The sequence below is a fragment of the Delphinus delphis genome, chromosome 18 (genome assembly GCF_949987515.2).
Source record: "Delphinus delphis chromosome 18, mDelDel1.2, whole genome shotgun sequence".
NCBI lineage: Eukaryota > Metazoa > Chordata > Mammalia > Artiodactyla > Delphinidae > Delphinus > Delphinus delphis.
In genome coordinates, this window is record NC_082700.1 from 2,748,688 (window position 1) to 2,769,403 (window position 20,716).

Here is a 20,716-nt window from a genome sequence, read left to right on the forward strand (position 1 = left end):
ACTTCACAAGGCATTTTGTCATTTAAATGACAATAGAAATGTCCAGATTTCATACGCCCTCACGGGCACCCCACCTCAGCGTACGAAAAGTGGGGCTGAGTAGAACCTACAAAGTTACATTTAGTGAATTGTTACTTCTTAAGCGTTCATTGCATGCTCAGAGACCTTTCTAAGGATGCGTCTGTCTGCTGTTATAGTTAAGCCTTTGAGAACCTTTTTTGAAACGCTAGAACTGGTAATGGAGACTGCCAGTAATTTATCGCATAAGTCTGTTTGCTGCAACTGTGAGCTTAGATGAAAATGCTAACAAGGATTATTTCCCTTTCTCTTCTAGATTTTACAGGAAGACCAAACTTGTTGGTTTTCAAGACATGGAGTGTGTGCCTTGTGGAGACCCGCCGCCCCCCTACGAGCCACACTGTGAGTAACGCCATACAAAGAGCGGAGGGGCTCTGGGCCTTTTTAAAAACCTTTCTTCAGTGGACAAATGGAACAAAATCTCTCTCTACTGCGGGGCTTAGAGTGCGTGGCCTTTTATCGGGAGTCCAGCAGGACAGAAAGCCCTTTTGTTGTGCGTCTCAGTCAGCAAACTGCATCCATTGATTAGAATCTCGGGTGAAGCACAGAGGCGTTGCTGCTGCCATGTCCCATTCAGACTCTTATCTTTTTTTTGTTGTTTTTTTTTTGCGGTACGCGGGCTTCTCACTGCTGTGGCCTCTCCCGTCGCGGAGCACAGGCTCCGGACGTGCAGGCTCAGCGGCCACGGCTCACGGACCCAGCCGCTCCGTAGCATGTGGGATCTTCCCGGACCGGGGCACGAACCCGTGTCCCCTGCATCGGTAGGCGGACCCTCAACCACTGCGCCACCTGGGAAGCCCCAGACTCTTATCTTTCATTCTAGATCATAACTCAGGCAACTCCAGTTAACTAGGAGGTCCACATCCTACTGCGTCGTGTCTTTGTGCCGGGCTCTTCCTAGGCCCCAGACACTGTCGTGGGGTGGCTCCCAGGCGTTTCTGGAGACATCCCCCTCAGGGAATGGCAATCACCTGCCGAATGAGTGTGCATCCTAGTTCATTTCATTCCCTCCTTCACTTTTCTCATTTAACAAATAAGTAAAAAGAGAAAACCCATTACATGCTGGTAAAGAGAAAATTGTGCCTTTTCTTCTTTGTATTAACATTACTTGAACTTTTTGACCATATTTTTTCCTTAGATGGAAAAGGCGTTTGATTCAGGTTATCAACCTGCATTGATTTTGAATAGGAAAGAGTGATTCCTCACTCTTCTTAATCCTAAATACAAATCTGGCCAATGAAAACCCACAGGTGAGGGGCCAGGAGAGAAGTCAGAGGGCAGGCGCCCCCCAACCCCGGCCCCCAGGTGTGCTCAGGGCAGGCTTGTCTCCGCTGAGCAGGGCCTTCCTGAGCTGTGGGAGCAGCGAGGTCCAGGAGGAAGGCTGGAGGAGGGCGCCATCCCTGCATGGGTTGCTCTTCATTCTCGGGGAGCATGAGTAATACAGATGTTTATTTAGGGATTAGTCTGGTATAATTTTCCATGCATGGGATCTGACCTCTTGCTTCTTTTTGTGACAGAAGCCCCCTTTAATCCATTGAAAGTCATTGCATTATTTGATAAGGTCGCATGGTACTTTTGTTTCCAAGAACATCATGGCATTTTGCAGTCCCTACTATTACGTCCTTTGCCAAAGCACATTACTTTCTACATTTGAAGTGACGGAAAGGCAAAGAACTTGACCCTTTCCAACTGTTATAGAAACGTACCCTGACTCCCCATCTTTGTAATAGGTCAACGCTCGCCAAATAACTCATTGCAATTAACAGATGCAGTACTGAATACCTGTTATGTATTGGTCACAATTTGTTTTACTTAATTTTCTCAATGTCCTCATCAGCTCGCATTCGTCATGGAGGACACTGGGTCCAGAGGGTTAATAACTTCCCATTGTTGGCTGGTGATGGGCAGGGACAATATTCAATCCCAGGTCTAACTCCAAATACTGCGTTCTTCCCCCCCACGCCCTCCTGTCTCGCTAGAAAAACCCAGCTGTCCAGTCTGTCCTCTGTTGGCTGGTGTAATCCACTCCATGTTGACTTTTTCCTGTATTATTTGCTTTGAGGTTTGTCACTTAACAAAAACTCTAAACATCTAACATAGGGGAGATACTGAAAGAGTCTCTTTTTGCTACACAGCCCATAAAAGGACACGTCCCCTTGCCAGTTAAAATGTGGCCGCAACCTAGTCTGGCCCGTGGCTCAGCTCAGCCATCATTTTGGCCAGAAGGCCAAGATTATGCCCTTCCTGCTAAACGCCCATAAAAAGATTTAGGGAAGAAATCAGTATTGCCCAATTTAGAGTTGGAAAGTCCTAGAGGGTTTTTTTCCCCTTTAATTTATTGAGTTTAAATTTCATGTAATCTAGTCTAAGTCTGAGGCACTGGAATCCTTTGCCTCGGGGTCTGGCGTAGCTCGGACGTCATAACTTAGCCTGTCAATGTAGACTTCACATTTAGCCTTTCATGTCTTGTAGAGCCGTAAGTTATAATTTGAAAAGAAAATTGGCTAGTTTAACTTATGTGTATAGATATGTTTCTCCCTATATGAGACTTCTTAGAAAGCAAAGAAATACAAATTATTTTTCAGAGTCAGAAATGCAGTACCCACAGCTGATAGCGTTTGGAATTATGAAACCACTGTCTGGTGGTCTTTCGTGAGCCTTAATGCTTATCACTTGGAAGGAAAGTTTGCTGCCTTTGGCACAGTTCTTGGGAATAATTCCAGAACGCAGCTAATCTCTTCAAAAGAGATCTTGAGGTCTTCGGGGGACATTATGTAAGGCGCCTTATGTTTTCATTTCTTCTACTTCGGGCTTTTCCACTCAACCACGAAAAACTGCTCCTTCGGTGATCTTCCCCGAGGAGTTGCTGTGTTATTTAGACTCTAAGCTCGAAGGTGGTGGCGCCTGTCAAGCCACCTGGAGCGATGGGGCTTGTTTCAGTGACACACGTGGCAGCGGGAGGCTGGCCTCCCCAGGCCCAGCGGCAGCCCTGGAGTCTGGGGGCTGTGGCCTCTGCAGCAGGACGCTCCCCGCAGCTACTTTTTCAGGTTCTGCCTCAGTCCCCCGTCCCCCCCAGCACTCTCAGCGGGCTGCTGGGGTGTGTACTTCCCTGGTCAGGCTCCTGGAGGAGAGAATCCGATCGGTGCAGGTAAACACCGTCGTCCTGGGAGGTGCAGCCTTTCCCACTTACCTGCTGAACAAATACTTGGGTTCCTGCTGGGAGCGTGCACACCACGGGACACACGTAGACCCAGCCCTTCCCTTCATGGAGCGTAGGGTGCAGGCGGCTAGCTGTCGAGTCACTCAGGCGCCGCACACCTGGATGCACCTGGTGGATCAGTCCCACCTGGGAGGATGCGCGGCTTCAAGAAGAAGTGATGGGTGATGGCTCGGGAGCCGGAGGGGGGCTGCCCCGACTGTGACTTTCCAGCTGTGACCTGAGGATCGGCCAGGGGAGGATGAGAAGGAGGAAGCTGGGGCAGGGGCGGGGTGGGTCGCCGAGGCGGGAAGTGCCCTTGGACTTGGCCCCGGAGGTCTTTGGCGGCCATTTTAGGGAGTGATGGAAAGAGAAGCCAGATGACGGTGATGTAGGAGGTTGTGCAAGGAGAGCAGCAGAGCCGACGGTAGGCCACTCGGTCCAGAGCTCTGGCTTGAAGGTGACGCGCGGGAGGGTGCAGGCAGGGCAGGGGTTTTGTTTTATGTTGTTCGCAGGCAGGAGACACATCTGCCTGTTTGCAGGCTGAGGGGAAGGTCCAGTTGAGAGAGGCTGACTGTTCTATGTGAGAGAACAAAAGAATGATGTCACGTCAGGTTTGTTGAAGGATCCAGAGAAGGGTCGGCCTCTGGTGGCGGCGAGGGCTCCGTGCTGTAACCAGGGCTGGGCGGGGCGCAGGTGGGCGAGAAGCCGGGCTTGTGCGTCCAGAGTCCGGCGAGGCGCTCTCGTTCCTGGCTGTGTGTGCGGCAAGCACGAGGTGCCCCTCTGCCGGCGGAGGCTGGACAGGCACAGGTGGCCGAGGGTCTCATCCCAGACAGTGGACGGACTAGGTTAGATTAAGCGGTGGGTTTCCCAGGAGCACCGAGGTCGCTGGAGTTGGTGGTCCTGGTGAGGCCTCGTTTGCCTCTGCTGTGATATCCGTAGGGGTCCTGCTGCCACAAGACATACCTAAATTGTACCCCAAATGCACAGCTTACAGCAAGCAGCAAAGGATTCCTTAAAGAGGATGACTGTCTGTGTTAATAACACCAGAATAATTTTAAATGACTGTAAAGACATTTTTTTATGATACCTGAAGCAAACCGAAGATTTGCTTCGCGAGATTACGAGAAAACTTAACAGAAAGCACAAGATTGACGACTTCCCATATTTCCGTCCACTCTCCGAAGGGCCACCCAGGCCCGTCCCTGTCTTGGCTGGTGTAACTGTGACGGGTGACTGAACTCCCCGGGGGCTGGGTTTCATGTCTGTAAAATGGGGTGCCCCCCCCCCCCCCGCTAAGGCTGATGTGAGTAGGAGATGGTCGGTGTCTGTGATCCTCTGTGCGGTGTCCGGGCGGGCAGGAGCTCCAAGCTCTCAGCTCCTTCCCTGCCCCTCCCACCACACGGTGCGTCCTGGGTGCCTCGGCCTCACCTCCTAGCATGTGGGAGAAATTGCTGTCTGGAGAAAGGGCCGCGGGCCTGCCCGGGGGACTGGGGCAGTGGTTCAAAGACCAGCAGTGAGTGTGGGAAGCCGCACCGCTCAACTGGACAGGGGGTGACAGGAGATGGAGGACACGTTAGCCATCAGATGACAGATCTGTTCTCTGCAGCTTCGATTTGTCATCAAGAGTGTCTCAGTAGGCGTTTCTCTCCCTGTAGGGCATACCTGTATTCCTTGTAAACTGATTTCAGAAACTAGGAGGGACTTCGCTGGTGGTCCGGTGGTAAAGAATCCCCCCTCCAATGCAGGGGACGCGGGTTCCATCCCTGGTCGGGGAACTAAGATCCCGCATGCCGCGGGGCAACTAAGCCCGGGCGCCACAACGTACAGAGCCCACGCGACACAACTAGAGAAGCCCGCGCGCTGCAACTAAGACTCGACGCAGCCAAAATTAAAAATAAATAAATAAAATAAATATTAAAAAAAAAAACTAGAAGGAAATTTCTGTCCCCCCTGACTCTTTATATTGGCCCAGTCTTAAGGAGTCCTCGGAAGCTTGGCGTCTACCAGCAGCAGAGTGTAGGACACAGCCTGGGGCCAGGCTCCGCCTGGACCGATGGTGTCGCGTCGGGCAAGTCAGCTCACCACTTTGAACCTCCACTTCTCCTTGGGAAATGGGGCTAAGCATGCCATGTCGGTCGAGTTTAGATAGAACTGAACGGACTCGCGTCCAGAAGCACACCAGCCTTCTTCCCGATGGTGCCTGCGGCCCCGCCCACCCCAGGTGTACCCTTCACGGGGTACGGGGGCTGGGAACTGCCCCACTCGGGGAGGGTCTCAGATGCAGCTGGCTGTGATGTTGCCTTGCTGGTCCTCCCCCTGCACTGGGGGCTGAGCAGTGAAGGTTACCTAGAAAGGGGCTGCGGTGGACTTTTGCGTTTGGTTACTCGGCTGGCCGAAGAGTCCCTACTCCGGCCGGCTGCTCTCCTCTCTGTCCCATGGCGCAAGGCCTCATGCCCGCTGCCCGGCCAACATGACCTGAAGCTCTCCTCCCCACAAAGTAACGATGGACGTGTGAACGTCAGCTAGTCTGCCTGTAGCATTAATTCATGAGGAAGTCTGGTTGACATCGCTGTAGACGCAGATAAATAAGTGGCAACCTTTACGTGGAAACCCCTGCTTCAGGCTTTGCCCCTCATCACAGCTTCACCTCCTGATCAGGTGCAGCTGTTTAGAGCATTAGGAGAAATAGAGGAAAACACCAGGAAATTTTAGAACTGTGTCCTGCCACGGGCCTGATAAGAAATGCAGATTTGGTGTGATTTCTTTTAGACCTGTTTACTTAATTTGGGACTGTAGTTGGAACAAATGGTTTTGAAAAAATTCAAAGCGGTTTTTATTTAAGGGTGTTTAACCTAGATGTTTGCTTTGTTCAACGAGCCACGTGATTCCCAAGAGATAAGCGATCAGATAAGTCGCTGGTGGGGGAGAAGGAAAGTCAGGAGCTGTGCTAACCTGCAACTGTTTAGGAATTTACATGACTCAGTACTCTCAGAAAACCCGCAGATCTCTGCACCAGTAAGTAATACATCACATTAGGAAAGATTGATTGTTTTCCAAAGGAAACTCAAACTGTCTTGTAAATAACGAATAAAACTAATTTCAGAGTAAACTTTTAAAAGAATTATTTGTTCATTAAAGATAGTTTTTAAAGTTTAATAGAAAAAAAAAGGGGAGAACATCGTAAACGAAACATCTCCAGCATTAGCACACACAAAACAAAATGCAGCCTCTGACGGCTTCCATTTATTTTCTTCTATCTCTACTACTGATCTTTTTTTAAAATAGGTGTAATGATGCTGTACATAGAATTTTGTATCCTTTTTCCACTTGAGATGTATATTTTTTCACGTACTATTCTAAACATTAATGATATTTTCGAGTGAGTATGGCGTGGGCTTTGGACTTCAGGTGGATTGGATTTCAGGGCTGTCTCTGCCACACACATTGCTCTGTCCACGTGTGCATGAGCCCTTCCACAGGTGGGCAGGTGGATGGATGCCCACAGGTGTTTGTGTGTCCAAAGGCACTGATGTTTTTCTCTCTTGATCTGCAATGCTAAATTGTTTTGAAGTAAGAGTGCCTGGTAAACACCTCTTTTAAAGAAAACCAATTTAAAAGGAAATAATGGGGAGTGTCCTGAAATCGCTGCCAGTATGGGTTTTCCAGTTACTTGTGGTGAAACACAGGCGACCTCAGCTGCCATCTGTGTTTCAGCTGAACCCCTGAGGTTCAGAAGCCAGTTCCTGCCATCCTGCCAGCACCCAGGACTCTTCATACTACCGGGGACTAAAACACTCACTGAATCTGATCAGAGTGAGTGACACAGAATGAGATGCAGAGAGATGCATGCAATCCAGAAGAGTTATAGCGAATCCATTTGCTTTGGAAACACCATGTGATGTTATTGCATCTGTGTGTGTTTTCTGTTTCTGCAACAGAGAGTTCTTCTCCTGGGCTTGCTAATACTTAGTGGCCTGACTTCCTGGAGTCCTTCCTGGATCCTCTGCAGGACAGGCCCACAAAGCCGCCCTGTGCTAATTAAGGGTTCAGTTTACAGAGGATGCTCACGGAGTCTCTGGTCCTCAGGCTGTGACTCTAAGTGTCGGGCGGGGGGTCTGGTGCCCTGGGTGTGCTGGTGGAGCCCGGCTTCCAGACTGCTTCAGGACAGATGGGGGCTCCTGGACCTCCTGAATGGTGGAGAAGGGCAGCTTCTTCAAGATTTGGGTCTTTCCTGTTAAACAGAACAGGGTGGAGAATAGGAGAACAATGAGATCAAAGAAAACAGCCTGGGCTACAGGACAGCCTCCCCAGGCATCTGAAGCAGGTTCCCCGTGCTGGTCACTCTTTATTCTTTGGTTTAGGGAACCATTCTCCTCTCTTCCTTCCACTTTCCCTAGTTGTCTGCTTTTCCTCCCTTTCTTTTTCTCAGTATTATGTGATTCCCTTACTTTATTGACAAACCGTCTAAAACAGTGGTCACGGAAGGTTGCTTATGGGGGAACCAAAGAGACAGAAATCCACCAGGGCTCCCTGCAGGGTCCCGGCACGAATGTCCTGCCTTGAGGACGCCTCGTGAGCCCCTGTGGGGTCCACCTAGGCTTTACTGTGGGTGACGCTCTGTCGGTCCAGCCAGCCTGGCAGAGGGCAGGAAGTGGGGGAGCAGCTGAGACAGGCAGAGAAATGGACGCAGGGAGAAGCTCAAGGGCAGCCTGTGCGTCCAGCAGGGAGGACGCAGGACCCCACGGGGCAGCCACAGAGCGCCGAGCACGCCGTGACTTTGTGCCATTTAGTGTAGAGCAGAGGGACCAATTCCACCTCAACGACTGACCCCCCTGGGCTTTTCTAATGCCACTCACGACAGGCATTGCAGTTTTCATTATTGCCCTGGACCCAGAAAGGGTAAGGGAGGGGAGACCCCATCACATTTGTTGAAATCTTTTTCAGAAAACAGAAAAACTGCTGTAATTTCTTTGAAATGATTTCCATTGCTAATGGTTAACTTGTTTTTTAAGCAGATTTGCTTCTGGAGGTAAACAACTGTTTTCTAAACATAGGTTGACAGTTCATTGTAGCAAACTCCTCGTTTTCCAAGGATATTGAAAAAGTAGCAGGACAGTTTTAACATCTTGGCCTCTTTAGAGAGAAAAAGGTGCGCGGTAACTGCAGCTGCTTTGAACGATTATTTAGCTGTTTCGGGTATTTATCTTTCCTTAGCCCTAGCTTCATTAAAGTTATAAAAATCAAAAACTTTCAAGAGAAAGATGTTTCTTACACTCATGCGCTCTATGTGCATTCTTTTCTCCCGATACAAAATTGCCAGATATTTGTAAGCCGTTCACTTGGTCCCGCATAAGAAGAAGAACAGGAAGGGGCAGTTTAGCTGCCTCCGCTGGGTCCGTGGACCGTGGCCCCTGAGTCTGGAGATGCTCTGAGAGCTCTGGTCAGCTGGCTGCCGTCCGGGAGGTGGGAGAGTCCTGGTCTGGAGACGCTGAAGGCTTTGGTCCCGCCCTTCGAGCGGGGCGGTTGATTGTTACCCAGTCGGCCATAAATCTAGCTTCTCCGCCTTTATCTTCAGTCTCTTCCAGACATTTAAAGTCAATGAACTCGTTTAAATATTTGCTCACGAAGAAACAGGGTGTGGTTTGTTAAAGGCCATCCCTAAATTAAATGCATGTTAGATTAAGTGCAGTTTATTTAAAAAACATAAAATCCAGCAGGCCTGTTTCATTAGGTTGTAGACTTTTACAAAGGATACAGTGATTTGTGTGTGTACCCATTAAACGCTTGAAATAAATAGGTGTGGAGAAAAGCCGTCTCACAGTTTATGCCGGACCCGTAGTGGAAACGCTCAAAGTTGCAGCTTAGCGATGACTCCCTCTCTTAGAGCAGAGTATTTATTCTCAGGAGGTGCTGTGCCAGGGCTCCTGCTGCCTGGAAACCAGCGCTTGGTCCTTCAGGGGCCACATTCCAAGGGCGCCTGGAATACGTAGCTGCCCCCATGGAGGGGGGTCTTTTTGTCTTTAAACGTGGGTGAGCGCCCGGCTGCTTCCCACGCCAACTGCTTGACGAGGGATGTCATTGGAGGAACATTGCTTTGAGGAGGGAAAAGAGAAGCATCAGGAGAGTTTAAAATAGCAAGCAGGGGGGCTTCCCTGGTGGCACAGTGGTTAAGAATCCACCTGCCACTGCAGGGGACACGGGTTCGAGCCCCGGTCCGGGAAGATCCCACATGCAGCAGAGCAACTAAGCCCGTGTGCCACAACTACTGAGCCCACGTGCCACAACTACTGAAGCCCGCACACCTAGAGCCCGTGCTCCACAATGAGAAGCCACTGCAGTGAGAAGCCCATGCACCACAACAAAGAGTAGCCCCCGCTCCCCGCAACTAGAGAAAGCCCGCGTGCAGCAACGAAGACCCAACACAGCCAAACCTAAATAAATTAATTAATTAAAATCAATAAATAAAATAGCAAGCAGGGCTTGAGTTCCGGAGGGTACGACACTCCATCCGCGTCCCGCAGCCTGTGCTGCCCTCACAGAGCCAGGAGGTGGTCTCAGGGCAGAGAGGCAGGACGGGCGCCCAAGTCGGGCCTGCGTCTCCAGGCCAGCTCGGAAGGACCAGGAGTAAGAGTTTAATTTCAAACTTAAGGAAAAAACATTGAAACTATACTTGAAATGTAGTTGAGTCATCCTACTTGAAAAAGTAATGTAAAGTAACTCAAAGGGAAAATAAAAAGTTAAAAAAAAATTTTTTTTAAATAACTCAAAGGGTGGAAAAGGTAGTAGAAAGTAAAACTTGGAAGCTTAAACTCAGATATCAAACAGGAATTAAAAAAATAATACTATCCCATTTCAGGTGTTTAAACAAGTATTTTAACTGCTTCGTTTATTATTTTGACCATATCAGAGAAATTAAGCGTTTGTGAGGGTTCTGTCTATATACTAATCATGTATCCATTTTCTTAAATATTCAGGATGCTTCTTTTCTCAATACTGTACAATTATAAGGAAAGGGAAGAAGTGTTTCTTTTGTCTTTAACTGTTCCAAAGTAATTTTTTAACTTTATTGAAATGTACTTGACGTACAAGGAGAGGCATCCATTTTACGTGCACAGTTCAGTGGGTTTTGACAGATGTGCACAGCTGTGTTATCATCTGCCCCAGGGAGGATGTGAAAGTCTTCCCAAAGGGGAGTCATCTCAAGCAGAGCCTGGAGTCACCTCAGAAGGGTTCTCTTTATCATACTTACCATTGTCTTGAAGATAGGGTTTAGACATCTTTTTGTTCGCTTGCATTTAAAAAAAATGTATGTATGCATATATTACTGTTTTCTGTCCACGTTTCCCTTTCTATGTGGAGACCAAAGGGTTATGGTGTGAAATGTCGAATTTTGTGTTTAAATGATTTTCTGCAAAACCTCCAGTATCAAAGTTAAGAAGTGCACTGAACTCCATCATCCCTGGAAAGCTTTCCAGTGGTCATAGAGGCAGGCTTTTCTTTAAAATGAGGAAAATTACTTTTTCAAATTTTTGGTGTTAGGCTGCTTAGCTCAGGAAGTCTCCCAGGGAGTCCTTTTTGGGGGCCTAATGCTAGTCTGGAAAGCAGAGGACATACAGACAGCTCTCTGATGTGATAACTGTCGACCGGTCTGTCCTCTTGTTCACGGACAAATGTACTGGATCCTACTCTGGGCACTGACGTGGCACCAGGGACCCTGCAGTGAAAAACACAGACTAAATTCCCGGTGATCAAGGAGTCGACGCCCTAATACTCCGGGGGAGGGGAGTATTATGTAAGATAAGGTGGTCAGAAGAAGGCCTGTCCCAGGGTCCCTGATGCAGGGAGGAGGGCAGAGCATGGGCAGAGGCGGGAGCCCAGCCAGTGGGTGCAGGGCCTTGGGAAACCGTGCAGACCAAGGAGGACCCTGTCCTCTGAGGGAGAATGTTAACTACAGGAGTGACACGATCTGACTTCACATTTCACCGTCTGGGAGGTGGACTTCAGGAGAGCAAGGGAAGAAGCAGGGGACCAGTTCAATGCAACGGTTTTAGCTGATTCGATAAAAGGATGCCCTTAGAAGAACGGGCTTTCCACCCGTTTCTCAAGAGTTAATTTTTTTTGGCTGCGTGTATTAACAATGTAATAATATTTGTTATATTCTACCTGCTCTGTGATGTCAAAGCAAATTACAGAAGAATAACGTTCAGTTGATTTTTTTCTAAACTTGGGCAAAACACAAATTTTGAAGAGGTGAACTTACGATTCTATATCACATCGTAAGATTTTACTGCACGATAAATGTTTTCTATTACTTTAGGCCCTGGAACACAAGAAGGATCTAAAAAATAAGATCCTGGAAGTTTCTCTCTTACTTCTACTGCTCATTAGCACTGAAAGGACACTCACATAACTTGGGATTGTGGTTTGATCATCCCAAGACTAATGCCAACCAATATCTACTTGATGTTTTTGTGGATTAGCTCATTTAATCTTCATTATGAAGAGACTTGCCTTTGAGTCCTGGTCCTAACAGCTAACTTTCAGATGAATTATTTAACTTGTCTGTGTCCCAGTTTTTTCATGTACCAAAGGAAGATTCTTATAGGTTTAAAAGAGGAAATAAAGCCCCCCCAGTTGAAGTCCTGAATCTGCTTCACATTCCAAACCTCAAGACATATGTGCTCTTTCCAACCTAACCCAGACTTGGGTTCTTTACCATAAGGTCTGTCAACTGTCAGGTTATAAATAAATTAAGAGCAGGGTCAATTGTGCTGTAACAGAGACAGCAAGAAACACAGTCCAAATCCAGATTTTCTCTTCAGTCTAGAGCCAGCCACATGAAACTGGGCAGAGACATACACACGTTTTTTTTTTCTTAGTTGGAAGTTAATGGGTGGAAATAATTTGAGTTTCATCATTTTAGAGTAATTTCACAGAAGATTACTTCTTTCAGGGACTTCCCTAGTGGCGCATTGGTTGAGAATCCGCCTGCCGATGCAGGGGACACGGGTTCGAGCCCTGGTCCGGGAAGATCCCACATGCCACGGAGCAACTAAACCTGTGCGCCACAACTACTGAGCCCGCGAGCCAGAACTACTGAGCCTGTGCTCTAGAGCCCGTGAGCCAGAACTCCTGAGCCTGTGTGCCAGAACTACTGAAGCCCGCGCACCTAGAGCCCGTGCTCCGCAACAAGAGAAGCCACCACAATGAGAAGCCCGCGCACCGTAAGGAAGAGCAGCCCCCGTTCGCCACAACTAGAGAGACCCCGCATGCAGCAACGAAGACCCAATGCAGCCAAAAACGAAAAATTACTTCTTTCAATACTGCAGTGAGGTAACTAAGAATTATCCACTTTACTAATAACAGGGAAGCTGAGAAGTTCAGGAGGAGAGGCCTCAGGTGGAAGCATGCTGAGCTGGACACTGCCTTTCCCGAGGATGAGGTCTAACGAACAAGGTCGTGCTTTCACGGGAACACGGAGTCCAGGGCCCCCAGTGGAGCCTGGCACTCAAGGGGTTAAGCACAGTCCTGCGCAGGAACTAGGAGGGCAGGGGCCCAAGTTTCATGTCTTTGTTCCAATTCCCAGATGGCAACCCGGTCTGTTAGTCGCAGTTGAAGCAAAACTATTTTTGAGCCTGTGTATCCTACAGCACAGATGGTTGAGGCCATAATAATGTGTTTCTTTTATGGTGTCTTTTCTGTTTCTTGGTGTAGAAGTTTAAAAGCTTCATTGTTTCATCAGTCAAATAAACGCAGCAAGACCTTATGGGACTGTGGGACAATAAAAGGAAGAAAAACATCCTTGAACGCAGGAAAAAATCTTTTTCTTTACTCTGTTTACAGAGGAATGCTATAGACAATCTGCGGCCATTGTGGGCTTTATAATTTTTTCAGTGTTAAATATGGTATTTATCATAATTACGGTACCAAACAGTTATAATCCACCCGGTGCCAAAGACAAGTCTAAAGTACCGAGCTCTCTCTGGGCATCACAGACTTTCTCCAAACAGCACCAGGCGGTGAAAGTCGCTGGTCGATCGCGCGGTTGAACTGCGGGCAGTGGTGGCCTGGGGTTCACATCCCAGTCTCACCAGCCACTCTGCTGTGACAGTTGCCTTGTCTGTCCTTCCCTTCTTTTCCCCACAAAGATATGCATGATAATATGGGGCACAGCTCTGGTGGGGGACAGGTCTCTAAGCCAAGTGATCTGGAAGCAAGATTAAGAACAGAAACCAGGGGACTCTGCGGCATGTGGGATCTTCCCGGACCAGGGCTCGAACCCTTGTCCCCTGCATCGGCAGGCGGATTCTTAATCACTGTGCCACCAGGGAAGTCCTCAACGCCTTATAAAGGTAGTTAATTTTCATTTTCTGGATAGAAACATTGACCTTTGGTACTAATAAGATCCAAAGCAAACTTAGAGAAACGAGAAAAGGAAAACCTTTACCGCTCCCTGTTGGTAACAGCCGACCAGCAGTGACTGGCCAGCTTCAGTGACCAGAGTCCTTGGGGAACAACAGGCCTGGTGAGGACGAGGCTCGCTTCCCAGCTGCTCCTCAGCCCTCCCGCCAGGACCACGCCGGGGCTCAGTGCATCCACCCCCGGCTGGGGTGTCCTCCCCTGGCGCCTCGGGGCTCCCGGCCGGGGTCGGTGGAAGCTGGTGGCTCAGTGCAGAGCAACCACTGCTGGCAGATTCGGGCAGCAGGGCAGGGTCTGCAGGGCGCAGAGGAGATGGTGGGTGAGAACCAAGTGGAGGCTGGTGGGAGGGAGAAGACGACAGAGATCCAGGTATTTGGAAGGCCAGTTTTCAAAGCAGTACGTACCCTGCTGGGTGAGAAAGGACATCCTTAAACCATTATTCTTCTGGCCGTTGAAAGACAAAGTACTCATTATTGTGGTCAGAGGGAGTGATGGTACTGTGGCTTCTCAGCTTAGAACAAAACAGAGCCCTGCTGGCAGGATACAGTGCTTTGTCCTTCGGGGGTTGAGGGCTGTCAGCTCACTCGGTGTCTCCGAGGGCGTCTGCACCGGTGAACACACGGCTGGTGATGGACGGAGCAACGGAGACGCTCTGGCTGGTGCCGTCTCTCAGGAAGAAGGTGCTGGGCTCCCAAGACTCCCTTCAGACATGCTGTGGGAGCCCATTTACTTAGGCGGATGAGGTTCGCAGTGGAGAATATGGCCTCAGTTGGACAGGGAACCAAGCCCATCTCTACACACACCAAGCGGAGACTTGGTGACTTCCGCCGATTTTTAAAAATCATGTTTTCTAACCACACAGGTTAGTAATTGAAGTCAGAAAATGTAGTTGGGTAGCTGTGTTGGTGAGAATCTGAACCCGCCACATTCCTCCTTCAGTTCACACCATCAGCTTATTGCAAATACATGCATCACCGACTTCCTGACCCTAAGGTGTCCCCAGGCGGGAGCAAGAGTGACTCTCAGCTAAAAGGTCACGGGTAAGGTCGAGGAGAGACAAGAGGGTGAAACCTCCCCGACGTTGGGTAGAATTTCCCGTCGGTCAGCATGTCTTTTTGGTCGTGGACGCTGTGCCGGCCAGGTAGTGGTCCAGCCTGCTTCCTCTTCACTGTCTCCCCTTTACCCCTCTTCCTCTCACATGAGAGGGTCTCTCTTCCCACGCTCGCTATCCACCAGGTTGCAGATGCTCACCGAGCATGACCGTCCACCCTCGGGAAAGGATAAGTTAAATTCCTTTGTCCACAAAGACATTTGTCACACACCCATGGAACTGGCCTTTTTTTCTGCTGTAATTTCACAGTGAGGCCAGACCATCTAAATATTGGCAATAGAACCAGGCAGGTACATACATGACAAAATACAGATTTCAGACAGTCATTTGTATTAATCCCTCTTCCTGCAATGCCCCTTTTTTATGCATTGAATTTAAATATGTATCATTGTTTATGCTTAGAGTCTGTTTCTGTTTATCTGTCTGTATGTCGGTAATAAGTCCAAACTGTGGTCTTAGTGCTCAAGGAGCTGGAATAGAAAGAAGCATATTGTTTTAGTTTATTCTCTCCAAATCCTGTACCAACAGTGCTTAATGCAAGGCTTTGAGAGAGGCTTGGCGATCTTGGACAAACATTGTACTCAGCTGGGACTCTCACCTTGTGTCTCATCCACACAGAACGCTCCGCCAGTGTATGTAAGAAGCAGTGAGGGCAGGTCCTGTAGCTTGTGTGCCACATGCCTCTAGAGAGGGACCAGAGGGTTGCTTCAGAGTCTTGGCAGGTGTACCCCTGCTCTGTATTCTCTGAACTATCTCTGTGCCTGACCATTCATATTTTTCTGATTTGCCTAAAGTTCTTTTTCCCAAAGGCCTTTCTTAGTAATAGCTTTCCCATTTCATTCACAGTATTCCATGAGGTTGAGTTATTTTGCTCATGGTCGCTTATTCTTATATAACACTGCTTCTGTTACCATTGGGAGATCGTATGGTGGGACCCTTTGAGGTACTCAGATAGAAGTAGTGATAGCTGTTTCTTTTGTAAGAAACGCGTCTAAACTTCTGGGGAGAGTCATGTTGGTTTGTCTTCATTGTGAATTTTCCTTCTGAATTTTCCTGCCCTCTAGGGCCGTGTCACAAGGACCCAGGCGGTCCCATCAGTGTACTCAGTGGCCTGCCCACTATGTAGGTGGTTCAATTGGTTTAAAAGACACTCCAGATTCTGACATAATAACAGTTAGAGTATAATGTCTGGTTCCAAGTAATGACAGGAGGAAGCATGGCTAACATAGAAGGTTCTCTGTGGGAGGCACCATGCTAACCCTCCATGTGCATCATGTCGTTCAGGTCTCACAAAAATCCTATGAGGTAGATACTGTTATTTCCTGATTTTACCAATAAGGAAACTGGGGTTGTCATTTGCCGGTGGTAACACAGCTAGTGTTACATACAAGAGTATATGCAGGCATATAGACAATGGAATATTTCTCAGCCATAAAAAGAAACCAAATTGAGTTATTTGCAGTGAGGTGGATGGACCTAGAGACTGTCGTACGGAGTGAAGTAAGCCAGAAAGAGAAAAACAAACACCGTATGCTAACACATATATGTGGAATCTAAAAAAAAAAAAATGGTTCTGAAGAACCTAGGGGCAGGAAAGGAATAAAGACACAGACGTAGAGAATGGACTTGAGGACACGGGGAGGGGGAAGGGTAAGCTGGGACGAAGTGAGAGAGTGGCATGGACATATATACACTACCAAACGTAAGGTAGATAGCTAGTGGGAAGCAGCCGCATAGCACAGGGAGATCAGCTCGGTGTTTTGTGTCCACCTAGAGAGGTGGGATAGGGAAGGTGGGAGGGAGACGCAAGAGGGAGGGGATATGGGGATATATGTATGTGTATAGCTGATTCACTTTGTTATACAGCAGCAGCTAACACACCATTGTAAAGCAATTATACTCCAATAAAGATGTTAAAAAGAAAAAAATAAAAGAGTATGTGCAGCATTTTACAGTAAATGTTAAAGCCAGGAAAAGAGAGGAGGAAAAAAGGATAAAGGCCCGCAGATGTCCACGTACCACACTTGGACCAGTGGAGGGAGGCTTCTGTCCAATCCTTTTTAAAAGTTGAGCTCTGGACCGTCAGCAGCAAAGTGAATTCATCAACCAGCAGTGCTTCTAGTTCCAGCAGCATCCACCTGCACGGCAGCTCTGGGAGAAAGAGCTGTGTGTTTGCTATTTTAATTCTCAGTAGAATCAGGTTCATGTGAGCACGACTTGCATGAGCTCCACTTATATGAGCTGATGTCCACTAGAATCTGCTGGTTGTCTGTTATTATGTGTATTAACTTATCTGCATGGTCACTGCTACTGTTTTCTGCTCCTCCGTCAGTAGGCCTAATTACATGCAGTTGCTCTACATAATCAAAATCCTGGTACTGCGTTCTTCTCATCTGTAACCCTTTGATTGGTAACAGTGTTCTGTCAGCTCCAAACTATTACCAATCAGTTACCTCATTTCTCCACTGACTTTAGTTAAGATTTTCTACAAGGGACGACTGTATAGCACAGGGAACTTACCCGGTATTCTGTTATAACCTATATGAGAAAAGAATCTAAAAAAGAATGAATATATGCATATGTATAACTGAATCACTTTGTTGTACACCTGAAACTACCACAACATTGTAAATCAACAGTGCTCCGTTAAAATTAAAATATTTTAAAAAGTAAGAACAAAAAAAAAAGATTTTCTAAGAGCAGAGATAATGTTGCAGATAAGAACTGAGAGGCATGTTATTTAAAGAAGTTTCTTTAAATAACACACCTCTTCTTTTAATCACACACCTCTTCTGGGGTAAGAAATTCAGAAAAATGTTTTGATGAAAGCTTTCCAGAATACGAAACGGAGCTTTGATTCATATCACTAGTGTTTTCATTGCAAGATTCGGACTTTCCTTCTTCAATTCAAAAGAAAATAATGGAATAATTGGAACCATTTTGGAATATTGACTATAATCGTATCTTTTTAAATGTCTTGTAATAGAGAGTAATGTGTATTAATAATCTAAAGGAAAGACTCTGTATATAAAGATTATGAGAATAGACATGAATGTGAAGGACACTTCTAAAGGCTTTAAATTTAAGAATGCATAGAATTATATCCACCTCCCTCCCGCTCCCTCCAGCTTCCAGCAGGACACTTCACATTTTCTTCATAGTTTCCTCCCAACAAACATGTTAACAAGCGGAGAATAGCAATAAGGCAGCGATGGGCAGGCAGCCCAGAGGGAAACAGAAATTGATCAAGGCAGAATGGCAGATGGAGAGAGGGCTCAGAGGTCCTCCACGGGGGTCTCAGGGTCTCCTGCTCTCAGGAACCTGAGGAGCCGCCATCCCATAATCCCACAACCAGGGCGCCCAGCTGTGCCATCACAGGGTACCCTGGGTTTCTTTGGTTCTGTAGCCTTTCAGCTTTTACATGTCACTTTACTTACCCTCAGTGGTTAGCCCAACTTGGCCAAGTGGGAAATAAAGATACAAGAGTTGACTTCTCAGAGGTGGGTTCTGCTTATGATAATACCATATTTGTGACTCATCTGTATTCGTGTTAGAAGAAAGCAAGCTCGAGGCCACCTTGGGGTTCTGCCTTGATTCACTTGCATTTAAGTCATGAAAGGACTCGTAATTAGGGCAGTGCCTGCAAGGGAACTTAAAAGAAGGAAACGAGCTCAGAAGTTCTGTATTTATAAACAAATGTTAAAACATTGCTCGACAAAGGAAAAATGCTTGCCTAGCTGCACTGTTTTTGATGTGCTCTCAGTTCAAAAAGGAAAATCAATAAAAACAGTTTAGGGCACTAACTTGGGAACTCAGCACTCAGAGCATGTTTGAAAACTGGTGTGACACGAGGAACTTTTGGTTTCACTTGCACACAACTGACTGCCCCAAATACAGATGTTAGAAGATGGTCTGGCCAATGTTTACTAGGCTCAGATTCTGGTAAACAGAAACGTCAAGTTAAATGATTTGGGTGAAGCTTCAAAAGTAAGGTCAGAATGATTCCTTTTAAAAAAAGATGCAAATCCTAGTGTAATCCTTCTATCATTCCTTTGAAAAATGATACTTTCTTAATGTAAATAATCTTGCTTAGTGAGTAATGAGATCTTGCTTGAGTTGTGATTACTATTTGTTACAAACTCCCACTGAGCTTCGCGCCTCTTCTTTTACTTTGTGATATCGTATTTTGAAATCACATTTTAGTTTCATTTTAATTCAGAGATTCATTCAACAATAAATTTGTAGGCAGCTGCAATGGGCAAGGTCAGTAATTTTTTAAAAATATGGTAGCTCTATTTGTAATTTTTTAGGAACCTCCATTTTATTGTTTTCCATAGTGGCTGCACCAATTTACATTCCCACAAACAGTGCAGGAGGGTCCCCTTTTCTCCACATTCTCACCAACACTTGTTATTTCTTGTCTTTTTGATGATAGCCATTCTGACAGGTGGGAAGTGATATCTCACTGTGGTTTTGGTTTGCATTTCCCTGATGGTTAGTGATGTTGAGCATTTCATGTGTCTGTTGGCCATCTGTTGTCTTCTTTGGAAAAATGCCTGTTCAGGTCCTCTGCCCATTTTTTAATCAGGTTGTTTGGGTTTTTTTGATATTCAGTTGTATGAGTCCTTTATATATGTTGGATATTAACCCCTTATCAGTCATATCATTTGCAAATATCTTCTCCCATTCAGTAGGTTTTTTGTTTGTTTGTTTCGTTGATGGTTTCCTTTGATGTGCAAAAGCTTTTTAGTTTGATTAGGTTCCAATTGTTTCATTTTGCTTTTGTTTCCCTTGTCAGAGGAGACAGATCTCAAAAACTATTGCTAAGGCCAGTGTCAAAGAGAGTACTGCTTGTATTTTCTTCCAGGAGTTTTATGGTCTTTTCATTTAGGTCTTTAATCCATTTTGAGTTTATTTTTGTATACAGTGTGAGAAAATGTTCTAATTTCATTCTTTTGCATGTGGTTTTCCAAGCACCACTTATTGGAGAGACTGTCTTTCTCTACTGTATATTCTTGCCTCCTTTGTTGTAGATTAATTGACCATAGGTGCATGGGGTTATTTCTGGGCCGTGCTGTTCCACTGATCCATGTACCTGTTTTTGTGCCAATACCATACTGTTTTGATGACTGTAGCTTTTGTAGTATAGTCTGGAGTCAGGGGGCAAAAAATCACAGATCTGTTTTAACTTTCCCCTGGAATTGTTGAAATTTGCTTTCTGTAACCAATCCCCCAAATAAATCCTGATGTTGCTTAGTTATTTGAGAATTGGAAGAATTCATCCCATTAACCTTTGTTTACCACTTCTTTCTTGAAATGAATTCTTTTCCAGGCTTCTCTTCTTCTTATCTCAGAGGCTAGCTCCTGCTCTTCTATCAGATTTCCTAATTTCACAGTGCACCTGAGTTCTGTCCTAGGTTCTCTTCTTTATCTACACTATGCATGTAGGTGATTTTACAGTCCTCTGGCTTTTGACATTATCTATACACAGAGTTTCAAATCTGTGTCTCCAATTACAATCTCTTTCATGCTTTGTTGGGATATCCAGCTGCCAGCTCAGCAGTTCCGGGTAGACAGGTAACAGGTATCTGAAACTTCACATTTCCAAAACAGAATTCCCTTCCTTCCCGACCCCCAGCAAATGCAGTGTCCTTCAAGCTTCTGCCGTCCTCATTAGTAAATGGCACCATAGTTCTTCTGGGTTCACTCCAAAACCTCATATCATTGTTGGTTCCATCTTTCCTGGCACATGACTCACAACTAGTACATCCAGTTGCTCTTACAACAAATATTTCTCAAACGTAACCATTTGGTAACATCTCCGTGGTTACAGTCTTAACCCAAGCCATCATCATCATCATCTAGACCACTGCACACCCCCTCACCTGTTGTCCTTCTCTCTTCACCTC

At 46.7% G+C, this 20,716-nt stretch overlaps 1 protein-coding gene across 1 annotated transcript in view; it reads left to right on the forward strand.

The window, feature by feature from the left end:
- TNFRSF19 (TNF receptor superfamily member 19) overlaps positions 1-20,716 on the forward strand; it is an 87,093-nt gene that overhangs the window by 44,511 nt on the left and 21,866 nt on the right. The window contains exon 5 of the mRNA XM_059995708.1: positions 335-420. Coding sequence (XP_059851691.1) covers positions 335-420 — 86 coding nt within the window. The remainder of the gene's footprint in view (positions 1-334; positions 421-20,716) is intronic.